This window comes from Podarcis filfolensis (assembly GCF_964270895.1).
Source record: "Podarcis filfolensis genome assembly, chromosome: 11".
Lineage (NCBI taxonomy): Eukaryota > Metazoa > Chordata > Lepidosauria > Squamata > Lacertidae > Podarcis > Podarcis filfolensis.
The window spans coordinates 61,581,268-61,598,189 of NC_139613.1; the positions used below are offsets into that span (position 1 = coordinate 61,581,268).

The following is a 16,922-nucleotide window of genomic DNA, read 5'->3' on the forward strand; positions in this document are numbered from 1 at the left end:
CGTGTTTATGGAAGACAATCTTACTCAGCTATGAGTGATTGCCGGAGAAGAAGAAGAAGAAGAAGAAGAAGAAGAAGAAGAAGAAGAAGAAGAAGAAGAAGAAGATTGCACTATAGACTGTGATCCCCTTGAGTCAGGGACCTCCCCTCTTGACTTTGCAAAGCACTGTGTACATAAATGGTGTTACCTCATTTAGTATTATTAGTAGCGATAATGAAAATGAGTCTCCTGTTGATGACACCTAATATGCCATTGTTCTTTCGACTCATAGCATTATACTGTTATTTTGCCACCCACTATAACCCCTAAATGTTTTCAAGAAGTGCTACCACTTATCCAAGTTGCCATTTAACGCTTGCATATTTAGTCCACTTTTCTTATTGTAATATTTTAGGTTTTTCCCAAAAAAAGGAGAGAGAGCGAGGGTGCACTATTTATATTTATAGCAAACAGAATGAAACTCACACGACCATGCTACTAACTTGTTTAGTTGAAGAAATCTTAAAGATGTGATGAGGATACTACTTCTACTCCTACTCCTACTCCTAATAATAAAATGACCTTGAGGCATTGCTTCTTTTTTGAGAAGAGCAAATCTAGAATATGGAAACAGGTAGAAATAGCAGTAAGGAATATGGAGAGCCAAAGCAGAAACTTACTTTGTACACCTCACATGATTTTGATATGTAAGTCATACCGTACTCCCTGACATCCATAGGGACAGCACATAGATACATACACGCATGAACAGCCGCAGCTACACAGAGGCAAGATCTCTCCTACCTCTCCCATTCTGCAGAGCACCCATATCAAAGCAGATAACTTCTCTCATCATCGGTAGTAGTTCCCATTGCTCATCAAAAACTGTTCATGTTGCTCCTACTTGTCTTTTTAGCTGACCTTGAAGCAAAAATGCTGAAGGCACTTAATGCTGAGTGCTTTAAAGTATGGCTATTGGTACTGTCATCTCTTTGCAGTTTTTTGCAGATAAAGTCATGCAGATTTGGAAAGAGCAGGGCCGGGGCGGGAGAGTGCTAGAGTTCTGTCTGGTCCTGTTACATGGGATCAATTCCAATCTGTTACCTCCGAGGAAGTGGACAGGTTGCTTGGATGGGGGAAACTGACCACCTGTCTCCTTGATCCTTGCCCATCCTGGCTTATAAAAGCTAGCCGGGAAGGGCTGGGCGATGGGCTTCGCGGGGTGGTGAATGCTTCTCTCTGTGAGGGAGCCTTCCCAGACCTGCTGAAAGAGGCGGTTATTAAACCGCTTCTTAAAAAAAATATCTTTAGACCCAGCCAATATGGCCAACTATCACCCAGTCTCAAATCTTCCATTCTTGGGCAAGGTGATTGAGCGAGCGGTTGCTGAACAACTCCAGGCAACTCCATTTGGATCCCTTCCAGTCGGGATTTAGGCCTCATCATGGGACTGAAACTGCTTTGGTTGCACTGGTCAATGATCTCTGGCGAGCAAGGGACAAAGGTGAAAGCTGTTTCCTAGTTCTGCTGGATCTCTCTGTGGCCTTTGATACCACTGACCACAACATTCATCTGGAGCAGGGGTAGGCAACCTAAGGCCTGGGGGCCAGATGTGCCCCAATTGCCTTCTCAATCCAGCCTGTGGACGGTCCAGGAATCAGCGTGTTTTTACATGAGTAGAATGTGTTCTTTTATTTAAAATGCATCTCTAGGTTATTTGTGGGGCATAGGAATTCGTTCTTTTTTCTTCTTTTTTTTCAAAATATAGTCCAGCCCACCACATGGTCTGAAGGACGGTGGACTGGCCCATGGCTGAAAAAGGTTGCTGACTCCTGGTCTAGAGGGGCTGGGAGCTGGGGGCACTGTTATACAGTGGTTCTGCTCCTTCATTCCGGGCTGTGACCAGAAAGTGGTGTTCAGACCCCTGGGCTCTCACTTGTGGGGTGCCTCAGGGTTCTGTCCTCTCCCCCATGCTTTTTAACATCTGCATGCAGCCACTGGGAGAGATCATCGGGGGTTTGGGCTGAGTGTTCATCAGTATGTGGATGATACCCAGCTCTACCTCTCTTTTAAATCAGAGCCAGTGAAGGCGGTGAAGGTCCTGTGTGAGTGTCTGGAGGCAGTTGGAAGATGGATAGCAGCAAACAGATTGAGGTTGAACTCTGACAAGACTGATGTACTGTTTTGGGGAGATGGGGCAGGCAGGTGTGAAGGACTCCCTGGTTCTGAATGGCGTAATCATGCCCCTGAAGGACCAGGTGTGCAGCCTGGGAGTCATTTTGGGCTCCCAGCTGTCCATGGAGGTGCAGGTCAATTCTGTGTCCAGGGCAGCTGTTTATCAGCTCCATCTGGTATGCAGGTGAGACCCTACCTGTCTGTGGACAGTCTTGCCAGAGTGGTGCATGCTCTAGTTATCTCTCACTTGGACTACTGCAATGTGCTGTATGTGGGGCTACCTTTAAAGGTGACTCAGAAACCGCAATTAATCCAGAATGTGGCAGCTAGACTGGTGACTGGGAGTGGCTGCCGAGACCACATAACTTTGAGAGATTTATTGCAAGCAAAGTGTGCTAATAAATCTTGTACCCACACGCTTCCTTTGGTGTGAGCTTCGCAGAATACGCAATGTAATTGGAAGCCAATTTAAGTCTGAATGCTGTCCTTCTCGACAATGAAGGAAAGAACGGCTTGAAAGCTACAACTAGTGTTTATTGTAGAAAACAGTAAGAAACACATAGATTACTATATACAGATACAGAGTGTTAACAGCATGTACACTCCCTCAGCAAACTGCCATTAACCAATCCCTCATACTCTAACCACCACAGACAGAAAGACTGCTCTGTTACAGTATAACACTGATTGGCTGAGCTCAACCAATCCTTATCTTATACCTACTGTTAACCAATCAACAGGCTGTCTGTGAGGAAGACTTATGTTTCTGGGCAGGCTGCCAAGAATATCTCTGAGACCACATAAGACCAATCCTGAAAGACCTACATTGGCTCCCAGTACATTTCTGAGCACAATTCAAAGTGTTGGTGCTGACCTTTAAAGCCCTAAATGGCCTTGGTCCAGTATACCTGAAGGAGCGTCTCCACCCCCATCGTCCAGCCCAGACACTGAGATCCAGCGCCGAGGGCCTTCTGGCGGTTCCCTCGCTGCAAGAAGTGAGGTTACAGGGAACCAAGCAGAGGGTCTTATCGGTATTGGCGCCCGCCCTGTGGAACGCCCTCCCACCAGATGTCAAGGAAATAAACAACTATCTGATTTTTAGAAGACATCTGACGGCAGCCCTGTTTAGGGAAGTTTTTAATGTTTGATGTTGCTTTATTATTATTATTATTATTATTATTATTATTCCGTTGGGAGCCGCTCAGAGTGGGTGGGGTATAGATAATAAATAATAATAATAATAATAAGCCTTATTTCATGTAATAGACAAACAATTTACAGAGAGTGCAGCACAAAACCACCCCTACCAGAAATGCTTGTGCTAATGGAGACTTATCAGTGCTCAATTATTCCACAAGTAAATAATTGCAGCCCCCCTGTCCAGGCCTTCAAGCAGCCAAACACAATAAGGTTGTCACACGACTAGGCAAAACTATATTGTCCATTATTGGCTCCTTTCTTTTCTTAACCCCAGTTGTAGGGTTCTCAATAGGAAAGTTTAAATTGAGGTGAATCCTCTAGCAAATAGGTAGTGGCTGGTGTCTCTCTTTCCTGGGAGGGGTGCTCATATTGTATCCAATCTAAATATCAAATTTTGGTTTGATTAATTGGGAAATTGGCTTTAGAACCAATTGCTACTCAACCCATTTAGTGGCTAAATCTTTATCTGTGATCACATTCCCATCTGTCAGGGAAGTTTCAATGGAAAATAATAGAAGGGGGGAAATATCATGCCTTACTTTGGAACCCTGCAATCTGACATACAGAAATTACTGGTCATTACCTTGGCAGGCATGGGCTTTTTGAAGCTGATCTCCACTTGCATCCAGACTCCTCTGGGAGTTTCCAAGACAGACCAGATTTTCTCTTGTACCACATGGTTCTCTTCAAAGATGTAAACAGCCAGGGCATCAGTCATTTTGAAAAAGCCATATAAGGCATAATAGAACCGCAGACAATACTGTAAATTTCCTGGCAAAGTAGTGCTGTACAAACGGCCAATGTACCCAGGCTGTGATGTAAACTTTGTATTCGCTAGCAAGTAGTAACCTGCAAAACAATGCAATGTTAAAAAACATTTCTGGCCAACTCATTCCATCACCTCATTTTAGGACACTTAGGCATTTCATTGGATTCTAGAGTTACAGAAAATTTCCGCTGGCAAAGTTGCAAGTTATAACCATTACTGATTATATAACACCATGTTTCTAAATGAGTGTTTGAAAGAAAACCTCCCAAATAGGTTTCACCTATATTGCATTTAGCCAACTACCAGGTGTTATTGAAGATCAAGACATTTCAATCTTACAATGGGAGAACTTCTTTCTCTGCAGGAAGCCCTGGCTTCACCAGTTCAGGTGGAGGCTGACTCGGCTCCAAGGCCATCCAGGTAAAGGTAAAGGTACCCCTGCCCGTACGGGCCAGTCTTGCCAGACTCTAGGGTTGTGCGCTCATCTCACTCTATAGGCTGGGAGCCAGCGCTGTCCGCAGACATTTCCGGGTCACGTGGCCAGCGTGACAAGCTGCATCTGCGAGCCAGCGCAGCACACGGAATGCCGTTTACCTTCCCGCTGGTAAGCGGTACCTATTTATCTACTTGCACCCGGAGGTGCTATCGAACTGCTAGATTGGCAGGCGCTGGGACCGAACGACGGAAGCGCACCCCGCCGCGGGGATTCGAACCGCCAACCATGCGATCGGCAAGTCCTAGGCCATCCAGACGTGACGCTAAATCACACAACACATTTTCCCCAAGCAGCTCCTCAGTAGATATTAAAGCTCTATTGAACACATTGTTGGATACTGAATTATAGTTTAGATCACATTGCTGTGTCACTGACTGTTATGTACTGAGTTGAATAGGATCCAAACTGCAGCAGTCTGATTGGTCCTAGAACAATAGGATCCAAAAGGCAGCAGTCTGATTGGTCCTAGAACAATAGGATTCAGAATGCAGCAGTCTGATTGGTCCTAGAACAATGCAGCAGTATGATTGGTTGGCAGGAACCACCCAATCATGCTTCAGATAGAAGTGAATCCACAACCTGATTGGCTTACAGTAGAATTCCGGAATTAGCCAATCATGTGCAGCCCATTGTGTAAATAATGTATATAAAGCAGATACTTTGAGGGGACTTGCATTCATTCCTCTTCACCACTATGAGCTGAATAAAGAGCATGAAATCACTTTGCAACTCTGAGTATATTTCACTGACCATACTTCCCTGCTCACCAGATTGACAGTGCAATCCTATGCAATCCTATTCAGAAGTGAGTAACACCCAATGAGTTCAATGGGGCTTATTCCCAGGTGAGTACAGACTGCAGGTTAAGCCAGTCTCTATCTGAAGTAGTTTGGTAAAATTCATTTTTACCAGAAAAGCTATTCTGAGGTAAAGTAACAAAGATTCTCATGGCACCTTAAATACTATAGTATGTATTATGGAAGATAATAGATACCCACTTCACCAGATACATGAAGTATAATCCCAAAATGGCAGGCAGATGTACACACACGTAGAGAGGAATGAGGTCAGAGAAAATGCTATTTCTGAGAGTTCTTAAATAGTACTTCATTTACTAAGCCTTTAATGAAGCAGCTGGTAACAGGGGATTTTGGACTTAAAGCAACTTCAGAATATCAAGGAATTGCATTTATCACTTGATCTTGATTTCATTCACCACCATGTGACCACTGATTCTCTTCTCAGAAAACTGATGGGGCACGAAAGCTGAGCTAAACACCTTTTAGTCAGTTTTTATAATAGCTATTCAAACCTCAGCCCATGTGTGCCATCTCCTCCAGCTGCCCAGAAACAATATTTTCTGGTCCATAGTAAATCACTGATCCTGTTTTTGCCTTTCAGGTAAGTAAAAACTTATTATGTGTATCATATTATTTGTTATATTATTGGTTTCCAAACTTGAATTTACTCATCTGCAGTGTATGCAATATCTGCAATTTATCACGTGTCCCACACTTTCATTACCCATTCTTTGGAGGAATGTCCAGTGTTTCCCAAACCCCTAAAAAGTACCCTGTAACTGAGAAACATTAAGCTGAGGGAGAATTGCGTTTCTGAGGCTGGGCACTTCCCACAGGTCCAAACCGAGCCATCCCACCAGCTTCTCAGTACCTTAATCCCCTGCGATTGTTTTTTTACAGACTTACAGTAGTGCTAGATCCCCTGTCCCCTCCTATTTATGCCAGCTTCTCCCCCCCCCCCGAAGGCATTTCACCAGAATATAGTGGTGCCTGTTTTGGTGCTCTGGCTTTTGTTTCATGGGCTGCTGTTGTCTATTCTTTGTGCCAACCTAAGAAAAATAGTATGGAAAAATTGCTAGGAGTTCCAGAATTCCCACAAAACTTTCACGGCAATGTGCGATTGGGTTCAGAACGCTGAGGTACTTCATCTGTATGTTCTGCTTGTTCTTCAGGTTAAGAAGATTTGTCACTTACCCATGCCAGTAGTATGGTCTCCTGGCCTGTATGCATTAGGCTTTACTTTGACCCTGCTCCAGCCAGGGCCATCCTTGCGATCCTGATAAAAATTACACAGATCCTCCTCAAAACTGCAACTTGCCTGTGAAGGACTGAAGGAAATTTCTGAAAGGTAGTTAGGAGAAAGGAAGAGATAAAATGAATTTGCATGGTAAGCAAGTGTACACAGAGCAATACAAGCATTAGAACAACAATGCATCAAGACAACAATCAATGTTGTTTTATTTGTTCATTAACGGCAGCTGTGCATATTATCCAAGGCAGACATATGTGAAGACTCTCTTTGGGTTAAAAGGTCCCTCTGCACCCACCTGTGCATATGTGGAAGCCATGCAACAGGGCCAACAGGGGGACAGGAGGTCTGTGCATGCCTCCCATGCAGCCTTCCCACTCAGGTCATCAGTGCAAGTTGTCTGAACAAGTAAGTAAGAAGGGAGGCTCTGGGGAGATGTGTCCAGACCTCCCATTTCACCTAAGGTCCCATTGCCTGCCCATGGCCTTGTGTACACATGGAAACAGGAAATCAAACCAGTGAACCTATGGAAGTCTGTCTCTACACACTGGACAGAATGAATACCTGCTCTAAATAAATATGGCAAAACTCAAGCAGATATAAACCTCTCACATCTGTATGACAAATTGAGTCGTCTTTATTTCTTTTAAGTATAAAAAAATGGCCCATAAAAATAAATAACATATCAAAAAGAATGAAAACTCCTTCAAGATATCATGCTTAAATAGATCCATTTTTGTGTTGTTGCTCCATTTTAAAGATATATGGTAGAAATTAAAGTTTTAAATGTGACAGACCTCTAACATATAAAAAACACATAAATCAATATTTCCCTAAGAGAACAGATCCTTCATCAGTTAAGAATTACCAGCCTATATCTCCTTAATAACGATTACAAAATATTTGCACACATACTAGCAAATAGATTGAAATGCATATTGAAAGAGTATATCCATGAGGATCAAGCAGGATTTCTCCCAGGGTGCAACATGAAAAATAATATAAGATATGCAATAGATACTCTAGAGCAGGGATTGTCAGCCTGGTCCCTACCGCCCACTAGTGGGCGTTTCAGGATTCTAGGTGGGCGGCGTGGGGTTCTACGGCACAAGCTGAATCCTCCTTCCATTGAGCGCTGGTGGGCGGTAAGGAAATGTTACCATCAAGAATGATGCATTAGTGGGCGGTAGGTATGAAAAGGTTGACTACCTCTGCTCTAGAGTATCTAGAAGTGATAAACAAAAAACAGGCAGCGTTGCTGTTTATTGATGCTGAGAAAGAATTCAACAATGTCTCCTGGAGGTTTATGAAAAAAACACTGGAATTGATAGGAGTGGGAGAGAATTTCTATAAAGGTATAAATGCAATATATTCGCAACAAAGAGCTAAACTAGTTATAAATAACAATCTAACAGAAAACTATAATATTAAGAGAGGTAAAAGACAGGGGTGCCCTTTATCCCCACTGCTATTTATTTTGGTGTTGGAAATTCTGAAGATGAACATCAGAAAAGAAAAGAACATAAGGTGTATAGTTATCGGAAATAAGACCTTCAAAGTAAAAGCCTTTGCTGACGACCTGACTATAACAACAGAAAACCCAAAAGAAAGTGTGTCAATAGTGCTAGAAAAGATTACAGAATTTGGGCTAGTCACAGGTTTCAAACTCAATAAAGAAAAAACCAAAATGTTAGTAAAATAAATATGAGGGAGGAGGATAGAAGAGAACTACAACAACTTACAGGACTGACAACTTGTAAAAGAATCAAATATCTAGGAATCTGGATATTGGCAAAGAATATAAATCTATATAAAGACAACTATATACCAACCTGAAAGGAAATAAAAAGAAACTTGGAAATATGGGACAGGTTAAAATTATCATTCTGGGGTAGGATCTCCCCAATAAAAATGAATGTGTTGCCTAAAATGCTTTTTCTATTCCCAGCCATCCCAGTAGTGGACAGTGTAAAACCTTTTAAGACCTGGCAGAAAGATATAACAAGATTTATTTGGCAGGGCAAGAGGTCGAGAATAAGTTATAAATTACAGAGAAAGAGGAGGTTTTGCACTGCGAAACTCAGAGTTGTATCATGAATGTGCATGCCTATCTTGGATTAAGGAATGGATAGTATTGAAGAACACTGACATACTAGACCTAGAGGGCTTTAACAATCATTTTGGTTGGCATGCTTACCTATGTTATGACAAAGCGAGAGTTCACACAGATTTTACGAATCATGTAATAAGAAGGTCCCTATATGCAGTCAGGTTAAAAAACAAGGGTATCTTGGAACAAAAGACACCCTGGTGGTTGTCGCTGACGGAAGCCATAACAGTAAAAAAAGGTTAACATGATGAATGATTGGGTTACATATAAAGAAATTCTCTGTGAAGAAGGCAACCAATTAAAACTCAATAATTTTGAAGAAATAAAAAGTAGAGTGACTAATTGGTTACAGTATGACCAAATACATGACCTATTCAAACAAGATAAAAAAGGGGCTTTAACAAAGAACTTTCAAGGTTTGAAAGAGACTTGATATACAATGACGATAAAACACTGTCCAAAATGTATAAAATCTTATTAGAATGGTCGGTGAAGGATGAGGAGGTAAAATCTGCGACAATAAAGTGGGCAAGAGATCTACGTCATAACATACAGCTTTCAGATTGGCAAAAACTGTGGAGGGAAGAACTTAAATTTACAGCTTGTTATTCTATTAAGGAAAACTACATGAAGGTCTTCTATCGCTGGTATATAACACTGAGGAAATTAGCAATAATGTACAAAAATAATTCAGATCTTTGCTGGAAATGTAAGGAGGCGGTAGAATCAATGTATCATGCCTGATGGACCTGTAAAAAAATGAAGGAATTTTGGGACTTAATTGATAACGAGTTGAAAAAAATGTTTAAAATCTCATTTCCCCCCAAACCTGAGGCATTTCTTTCAGTGATTATCGGGAGGGAGATCCCAAGAGATCTAAATAACTGGAAAAGTGAGACAATACCATCAATAAAAGATTGGCAGATCAAACTGACTGAATACACCGAGATGGATAAATTGACAGGACAGAGAAGGGATCAAGCGAAACAAAAATTTAGCAAAGATTGGAATACATTCAAAGTGAAAGACCACTGTGGAGAATTACAATTTTTGCCTGGTTTAGATTAACTATTGTAATGAGAAATATCTAAAAGTAGTGGATAAGCTGGTCACCAACAATCTATATTCACAATGATATGCATTTGACAAAAAATTCTAAAAGAACCAAGTAAGAAGGGGAGGGAAGTCATAGGTAATTAGAACATCAATAAGTCAAAGAATAAAGAATATATTTTTGTTTTTTCTTTATTATGATTTAGAAACAGTTGTACAGTGGTACCTCGGGTGAAGTACTTAATTCGTTCCGGAGGTCCGTTCTTAACCTGAAACTGTTCTTAACCTGAAGCACCACTTTAGCTAGTGGGGCCTCCGAGGTACTACTGTATTTTTCGCCCTATAAGGCGCACTGGCCCATAGGACGCACCTCGTTTTTTTGGGGGGGGGGAAATGAATAAAAAAAAATTATCCCCCCCAGCCGCGGGGCTGGGGCGGGGGAGGCCCAAGTTTCCCCCGACCCCAGCCCACAGAACAGGCTGCTGCCTCAAGCCTTGCGTGACCGGCGGGACCTCCCGCCGGGCGCGCAAGGCTTGCGGACATCTGCCCGAAACATGGGGCGTCCTCCAGAGGGCGCCCCGTGCTTCGGGCTGCAGGCTGCCGCCCGCAAGCCTTGTGAGCCCGGCGGGAACTCCCGCCGGGCTCACAAGGCTTGCGGATAGCTTCCTGAAGCGTGGAGAGCGAGAGGGGTCGGTGCGCACCGACGCCTCTCGCTCTCCAGGCTTCAGCGAAAGCCTGCATTTGCCCCATAGGACGCACACACATTTCCCCTTCATTTTAGAGGGGGAAAAGTGCGTCCTATAGGGCAAAAAATACAGTATTTCTGGGTTAGCAGAGTCTGTAACCTGAAGCGTATGTAATCTGAGGTACCACTGTACATCAACAAGAAATTGAAACTTTATATTGTGATCTTATGTTAAGAAAGCATTTCTGTTGTAAAAAATCAATAAAGATGAATTGTTATATATCCACATATATGGAGAATACCAAGAGCACAGTTTGGCCTGCATCATATTTTTCTGTGATAAATGGCACCTGGATCATGTTAGCACTAAAATGGAAAAGGTGGCACCTTCTCTACCATGCACGAAGTATTAACAAAACTTGGCAAAATTTGAAACTGTTTAAATACTTATATATCACCCAATTTAAAAAGATTAGCTATATGCAATTTTGACACCAAATCACCAGCGTTTGCTACGTTTGGGATTACACATAACAGAAATAATGGTACCTCGGGTTACATACACTTCAGGTTACAGACCCTGCTAACCCAGAAATAGTACCTCGGGTTAAGAACTTTGCTTCAGGATAAGAACAGAAATCACACGGCAGCAGCGGGAGGCCCCATTAGTTAAGTGGTGCTTCAGGTTAAGTACTTAACCCGAGGTACCACTGTACGATGGAAATACAAATGGAGAGAGTTCTTTTAACTCAGTGGTCATTTGATATAGGTGACATATTACCATTATTCCCCATTAATGTTGTGTTATTGAGTTACTGATGGTCCCAATTTACACGACTAATTAAATAAAAAAGTTGCACTAAATAAGATACATCTAAGTACAGCACTTGCAAATTCATGTAACATTTTGAAATCTAACAGCAAATCAGAAAACTCAGGGAGGAAATTCATACCTGTCCGATTGCTGCAGAAAACGGGAGAGAAAGAAATGTCATCAAGAGCAATATATCCCCCATTCGCACTGTTGAAAGCAACTTCAAAAATCACCTGGAAACAAAACCCAAGTAGAGAAACTTCATTGTTGTACCAATCATTCATTAATTAATAGCTTAATAATGATAGTTTTATTATTTCATTGCAACAAAGCTACGCAACTCCCAATACCACACATGAGAGGGAATGCTTGAAACTACACCCTCCAGGTGTCTGGCAGGAGGACAGGACATGTGGAGAAGATGACCGTGGCTTGGGAAAAAGCCTCATGGGCCAAATTAGATCCTTGGCGGGCTTAATTTGGTCTGCAGGCCAAGGTTCTTCATGCCTGTTTCAGGGGCAGATGTTCATATAACTCAAATAAAAGGCAACTAATGACCAACAAACCTAGACAGCATCTTAAAAAGTAGAGACATCACCTTGCCAACAAAGGTCCGTATAGTTAAAGCTATGGTTTTCCCAGTAGTGATGTATGGAAGTGAGAGCTGGACCATAAAGAAGCTGATCGCCGAAGAATTGATGCTTTTGAATTATGGTGCTGGAGGAGACTCTTGAGAGTCCAATGGACTGCAAGAAGATCAAACGTATCCATTCTTAAGGAAATCAGCCCTGAGTGCTCACTGGAAGGACAGATCGTGAAGCTGAGGCTCCAATACTTTGGCCACCTCATGAGAAGAGAAGACTCCCTGGAAAAGACCCTGATGTTGGGGAAGATGGAGGGCACAAGAAGAAGGGGACGACAGAGGATGAGATGGTTGGATGGTGTTCTTGAAGCTACCAGCATGAGTTTGATCAAACTGCGGGAGGCAGTGGAGGACAGAAGTGCCTGGCGTGCTCTGGTCCAGGGGGTCACCAAGAGTCGGACACGACTAAACGACTAAACAACAACAAATATGACCAACAATGGCAGGCAGATTGATATACAGTAGTGTATACAGATTGCTCTGTGCATACATCAGCTTGTGTAAGATTTCATAAGCGCACACCACATGTACAGCATAATGTGTGACAATTGCACATGCGTCTATTCGCCAGCATTTAACTGTTGGTAGTGAAACTAAACCTGATTGTGCTCATAAATAGAAATATGTGTATCTATCAAAGTTCAAGGTGTTTTTCTTATGGAAGAAATCCAATATGAATATTCTTTTGGGGAAAGTTTGATACAAGGGTTAGAGTGTTGTTCTAAGACCTGGGAAACCATTGTTCAAATCTGCCATGAGGCTCACTGTCACCACAGTGTGTCACTATATTGGGTCAGTTACAGTCTCTCAGCCTAACCAACTTCTTTTTTTTTTAAATAAATGTTTATTAAAATTTTTCCATCTTAGTAAAAAAAAAGTCAAAAAAGGAAAAAAGAAAAAATTAAAAAAAACACATAAAGTTTACAATCCATATTTTCCATGACATATTTCCCTGACTTCCCCACACCTCCCCTTCTTATATTCCAATTCAAATTGTTAGTTCAGCAAGTTCTTATCCCCAATTTTTGACCTTTTTATATTTAGTTCATTTTGAATAAAAAACCCATTTTAACTTATAAACATCCCTATTTATACATCAGTACTCGTTCTTAAAACCTTTTTCTAAAGCCGACCCAAATTCCCTTCCACGAATTCCCCAATTTTCTTACTAATAGCAAAACAAAATAAAAGAAAAACAGATTATAGTTATACACCCTTTGGATTCCCAAACCCCACCACCCCCTTTCTCGGTTTCGATCCCCAACAAATGTCCATCAGTCTTAATCTACTATCAGCCTGGAGACCTCACATCCGAGGCTCTTAATTCTCTCTCAGTTCCTCTCTGCCAGTTTTTTTGATAGTCTTTAGTATTAAACACCAGATCTCGGAGAAGCTCTGTCCCCATAAAGTCCATGTTTCTTCCAGCCAGACCTCCATACTTGAAAAAGGAGCCCAAATCTTGTTTCTTACTCCTTTTAAGTCCAACTGTCCCGAAAGCTCTAACTTCCACCTTGATCAAATTTGTAATCCATAGGTCTTCAGATCTCCACATAAGGAGATCTCTCCATTCTTCAATCTCCAATTCAAACCAGATTTTCATCATCCAGTATTTATTTTCCTTTGTAGCCGTCATGTCAGGCCTCTGGCTCAATTTCTTATTTTCCTTTGTAACCATCATGTCAGGCCTCTGGCTCTCCTTTGTCATCTGCAAAATTACAGCTCCTCCTTCCTTTTCTTCAGAATCAACATATGCCTCCTTCTCCATACTCTCAAAACTCTCAAATGTCTCTTTTTGTCCAGCTGCATGGGCTTCCTGAGTGAAATCCTTATCAAATTCAATGATATTATTTACTGTTAAGTTCAGAGTTGCAACATTTGTAGCCAAAACATCCATTTGGCCTTGTAACTTTCCCAAGAGAACAAAAGCTCTGTCCAGCCCAGCTTGAATTTTCCCTCCTCCAGCCATTCTTGTAATGTCCCAAATCCCCCTCTAGAGGGATTTTGGTTACTTAGTATTCTTTCCAGTTCAAATCCAAAAGTCAAGTTAGTTTGTATCAGTTCTTCCTTATTTTCAACAAAATATGACCAAATTGCAACAAATATTTCCAGCAGAGACAGCAGAAACAAAGTTCTCTTTTTCCTTCTTGACAGCTAATTTTGACAGCTGTCAAACTCTTCTATATCTCCTCAACAGGCTCTCTCGCGGATCACTCCCGGGTCCGGGGGGGTGGCACTTCAACTCTCAAAATTAGCTCTTATCCTCCGATAAGGTTATTTATGCTTATACTGCCAAATCGTGAAATTAATATCTTTTACCCAATGAAGAAAAAGAAATTCTCTCGACCTTAGTTAACTAGTCCTTGCTTTAAAATATTTACAAGACGGGGAAGTGGACTACCTGTTTGCACCTTCCCCGATCGTGCCAAATTTAACAAAAAAAATTCCTTTTCAAGTCCAATTTCCGTACTACTCACGGGTTGTTACTTTTAGAATCCAATTGTTCGCAAGAAGAAGTCAGCGCTCTCCGACCATGGCATGCTGCTTCACTCCGCAGGAGGAGCAGTCAACTCTCAGCACCACGCCGCTCACCCCGTCCCCCATTCCGAAGCCTTTAAAAAGGCTCCTTCGCAGGTCGGGGGGCGCAAATGGTGCCCGCCGAGTCACCAGGTTCACAGGCTTCAGCGCCTGTGATTTCTGAGGGTCCCCGCGTCGCCGCAGCGACCAGACCCAGCTCCTGCGCAGCCGATTCCCTCCGGAGCTCGGAGGGAATCCGCCATTAGCCGGTCGCGCTAACCCGGAAGTCGCCAGCAGCCTAACCAACTTCACAGGGCTGTTATGAAAATAAAATAGGGAGAGAGCTCTTTGGAGAAAAGTTAGGCTATAAATATAAAAATAATTATTAAAATATATAGTAATTATTTTGGGACGGACCCTTAAACATGTGAGTCCATCAGCATGGGAAGACCCTTCCCCACCCTGAGCCATCACAAGCCGTATGGTCATTCAATGTAGAACATTGCGAAGAAGGACTTTCCACAAAGCTGTCTGAACTGCACTGATCACCCATAATTTTTCTAGGGTTCATCCTAGAAATTGATCATATCTTCTAGAAAAAGCAATTTATTCTATTTAGTATATTAATACACTGCTTAATGCATCAAGTCCGTACACACACTCCATGGCTGCATGTTAAACATAGTTTTCACAGCAATATTGGAGAGAGAGCAATTTGTCAGAAGACATCTACTTCCAAGTGGAACATTCAAGTTGTATGAGTTTTAACTATTCATATTGAAGAAAAGAGAATGGCATTAAAAAGTCACTTTCATGTGATAGTACTTTTCAAACTGTAGAATATGCAAGTGTGCAGCTCAGTATTTGGAGCCTTACCTCCACTGGATATGGTGCACTGAAGTCAACTTCTCCTAAGACCCAGTCCTTACTCACAGAACCATCTGCTTTCCAAAGTTCTTCATAAAAGCCATTTATGTCTCTCATGTAGACCGTGAATACAATTCCACTTTCCTGCTGCACTTGGTAATAAAAGGACAAGCAGCCTGACATGGGAGTTGTTGTCCTAGGTGAGACCAGCTGGGCCACTTCCTGGAAACGTTTGACATAGAGAGAGTCCACATACATGTAATGACCTAAAAATCAGAGAAGCTTCTTTTAATGCTTAATGAAATGGCTTCTGCAACAAATAAACAGTGGGAAGTAAATTGGATGTGTTACTTTTTATAAACAACAAATACTGAGCATTCTACTTCAAGTTTTTCAGGAATGCCAGTGCAAATATTGGGAGCATTATGGGAAGATGCCAGACACAGTGTAAAAATGCAGGCTATACCAGTTTTCCTGTTCAGGTTGGCTGACAGAGGTGCCATCAAGAAACAAAGAGACAGCAAGAGTAACAGGCCATTAAGATTAATTGACAATGCAAATACTGTCCCCACCCCCATGCGTGGACAGAGACAGGAGAACTGGGAGGGGGAGGTTGACATGATGTAACCACAGGAGAGAACAGTGGCATTTGCAGGAGTTTTATTAAAAGAGCAAGAAGGAAGGAGGGACAGAACTCCATGTGGGATGCTGGGAGAGGCTTCATGGAGAAACCTGGGTGCATAGCTGGCTTCTGCTCTGGACCCAAGCTTGCTGAAGCCATGGAAGACGCCACAACAGGCACCTTGAGGTGCAATGTTCTGCACTCCTTCCATCAAGGCTCAGGTATAAATATGTGTAATAATAATAATAATAATAATAATAATAATAATAATAATAATAATTTATTTGTACCCCGCCCATCTGGCTGGGTTTCCCCAGCCACTCTGGGCAGCTTCCAACAGAATATTAAAATACAATAGTCTATTAAACATTAAAAGCTTCCCTAAACAGAGCTGCCTTCAGATGTCTTCTAAAAGTCTGGTAGTTGTTTATCTCTTTGACATCTGGTGGGAGGGTGTTCCACAGGGCGGGCGCCACTACTGAGAAGGCCCTCTGCCTGGTTCCCTCTAACTTGGCTTCCCACAGTGAGGGAACCGCCAGAAGCCCCTCAGAGCTGGACCTGTGTCTGGGCAGAATGATGGGGGTGGAGACGCTCCTTCAGATATACTGGACCGAGGCCGTTTAGGGCTTTAAAGGTCAACACCAAACACTTTGAATTGTGCTCAGAAACGTACTGGGAGCCAATGTAAATAAACCTTAGTTCATAAAGACACTGTAGCCTCCGTTGTGTCCTGCTTTTCCAGCCAAAACACAACCCTGGAACTCCCTGGAATCCTTTTAGTTCTGTGTCATACAACATATCATCCAAACAAACCTTGGCTACAGGTCACAGGTAATGAGGAGAGAGCTTAACCCGGATCCCTTGTTCAAACAACAAACTAAGGTTCCCCCAAAGCCTCCTGGGAACAGTTGGCTGTTATAAGTGCCAAGAGTTGTTAAGAGACCCT

General features: G+C 42.3%; 1 protein-coding gene across 8 annotated transcripts in view; it reads right to left on the reverse strand.

Annotated features, from left to right (window-relative positions):
• MAMDC2 (MAM domain containing 2) overlaps positions 1-16,922 on the reverse strand; it is an 81,524-nt gene that overhangs the window by 15,920 nt on the left and 48,682 nt on the right. For all 8 annotated transcript variants that reach the window (XR_014539784.1, XR_014539785.1, XM_083576827.1 and 5 more), the window contains 4 exons: positions 15,364-15,620; positions 11,470-11,563; positions 6,614-6,760; positions 3,938-4,203 (listed from right to left, as the gene is read on the reverse strand). Coding sequence is in view for 6 of the 8 variants with exons in the window: in XM_083576827.1 (XP_083432953.1) it covers positions 3,938-4,203; positions 6,614-6,760; positions 11,470-11,563; positions 15,364-15,620 (764 nt within the window). In the remaining 2 variants the exon portion in view is untranslated. The remainder of the gene's footprint in view (positions 1-3,937; positions 4,204-6,613; positions 6,761-11,469; positions 11,564-15,363; positions 15,621-16,922) is intronic.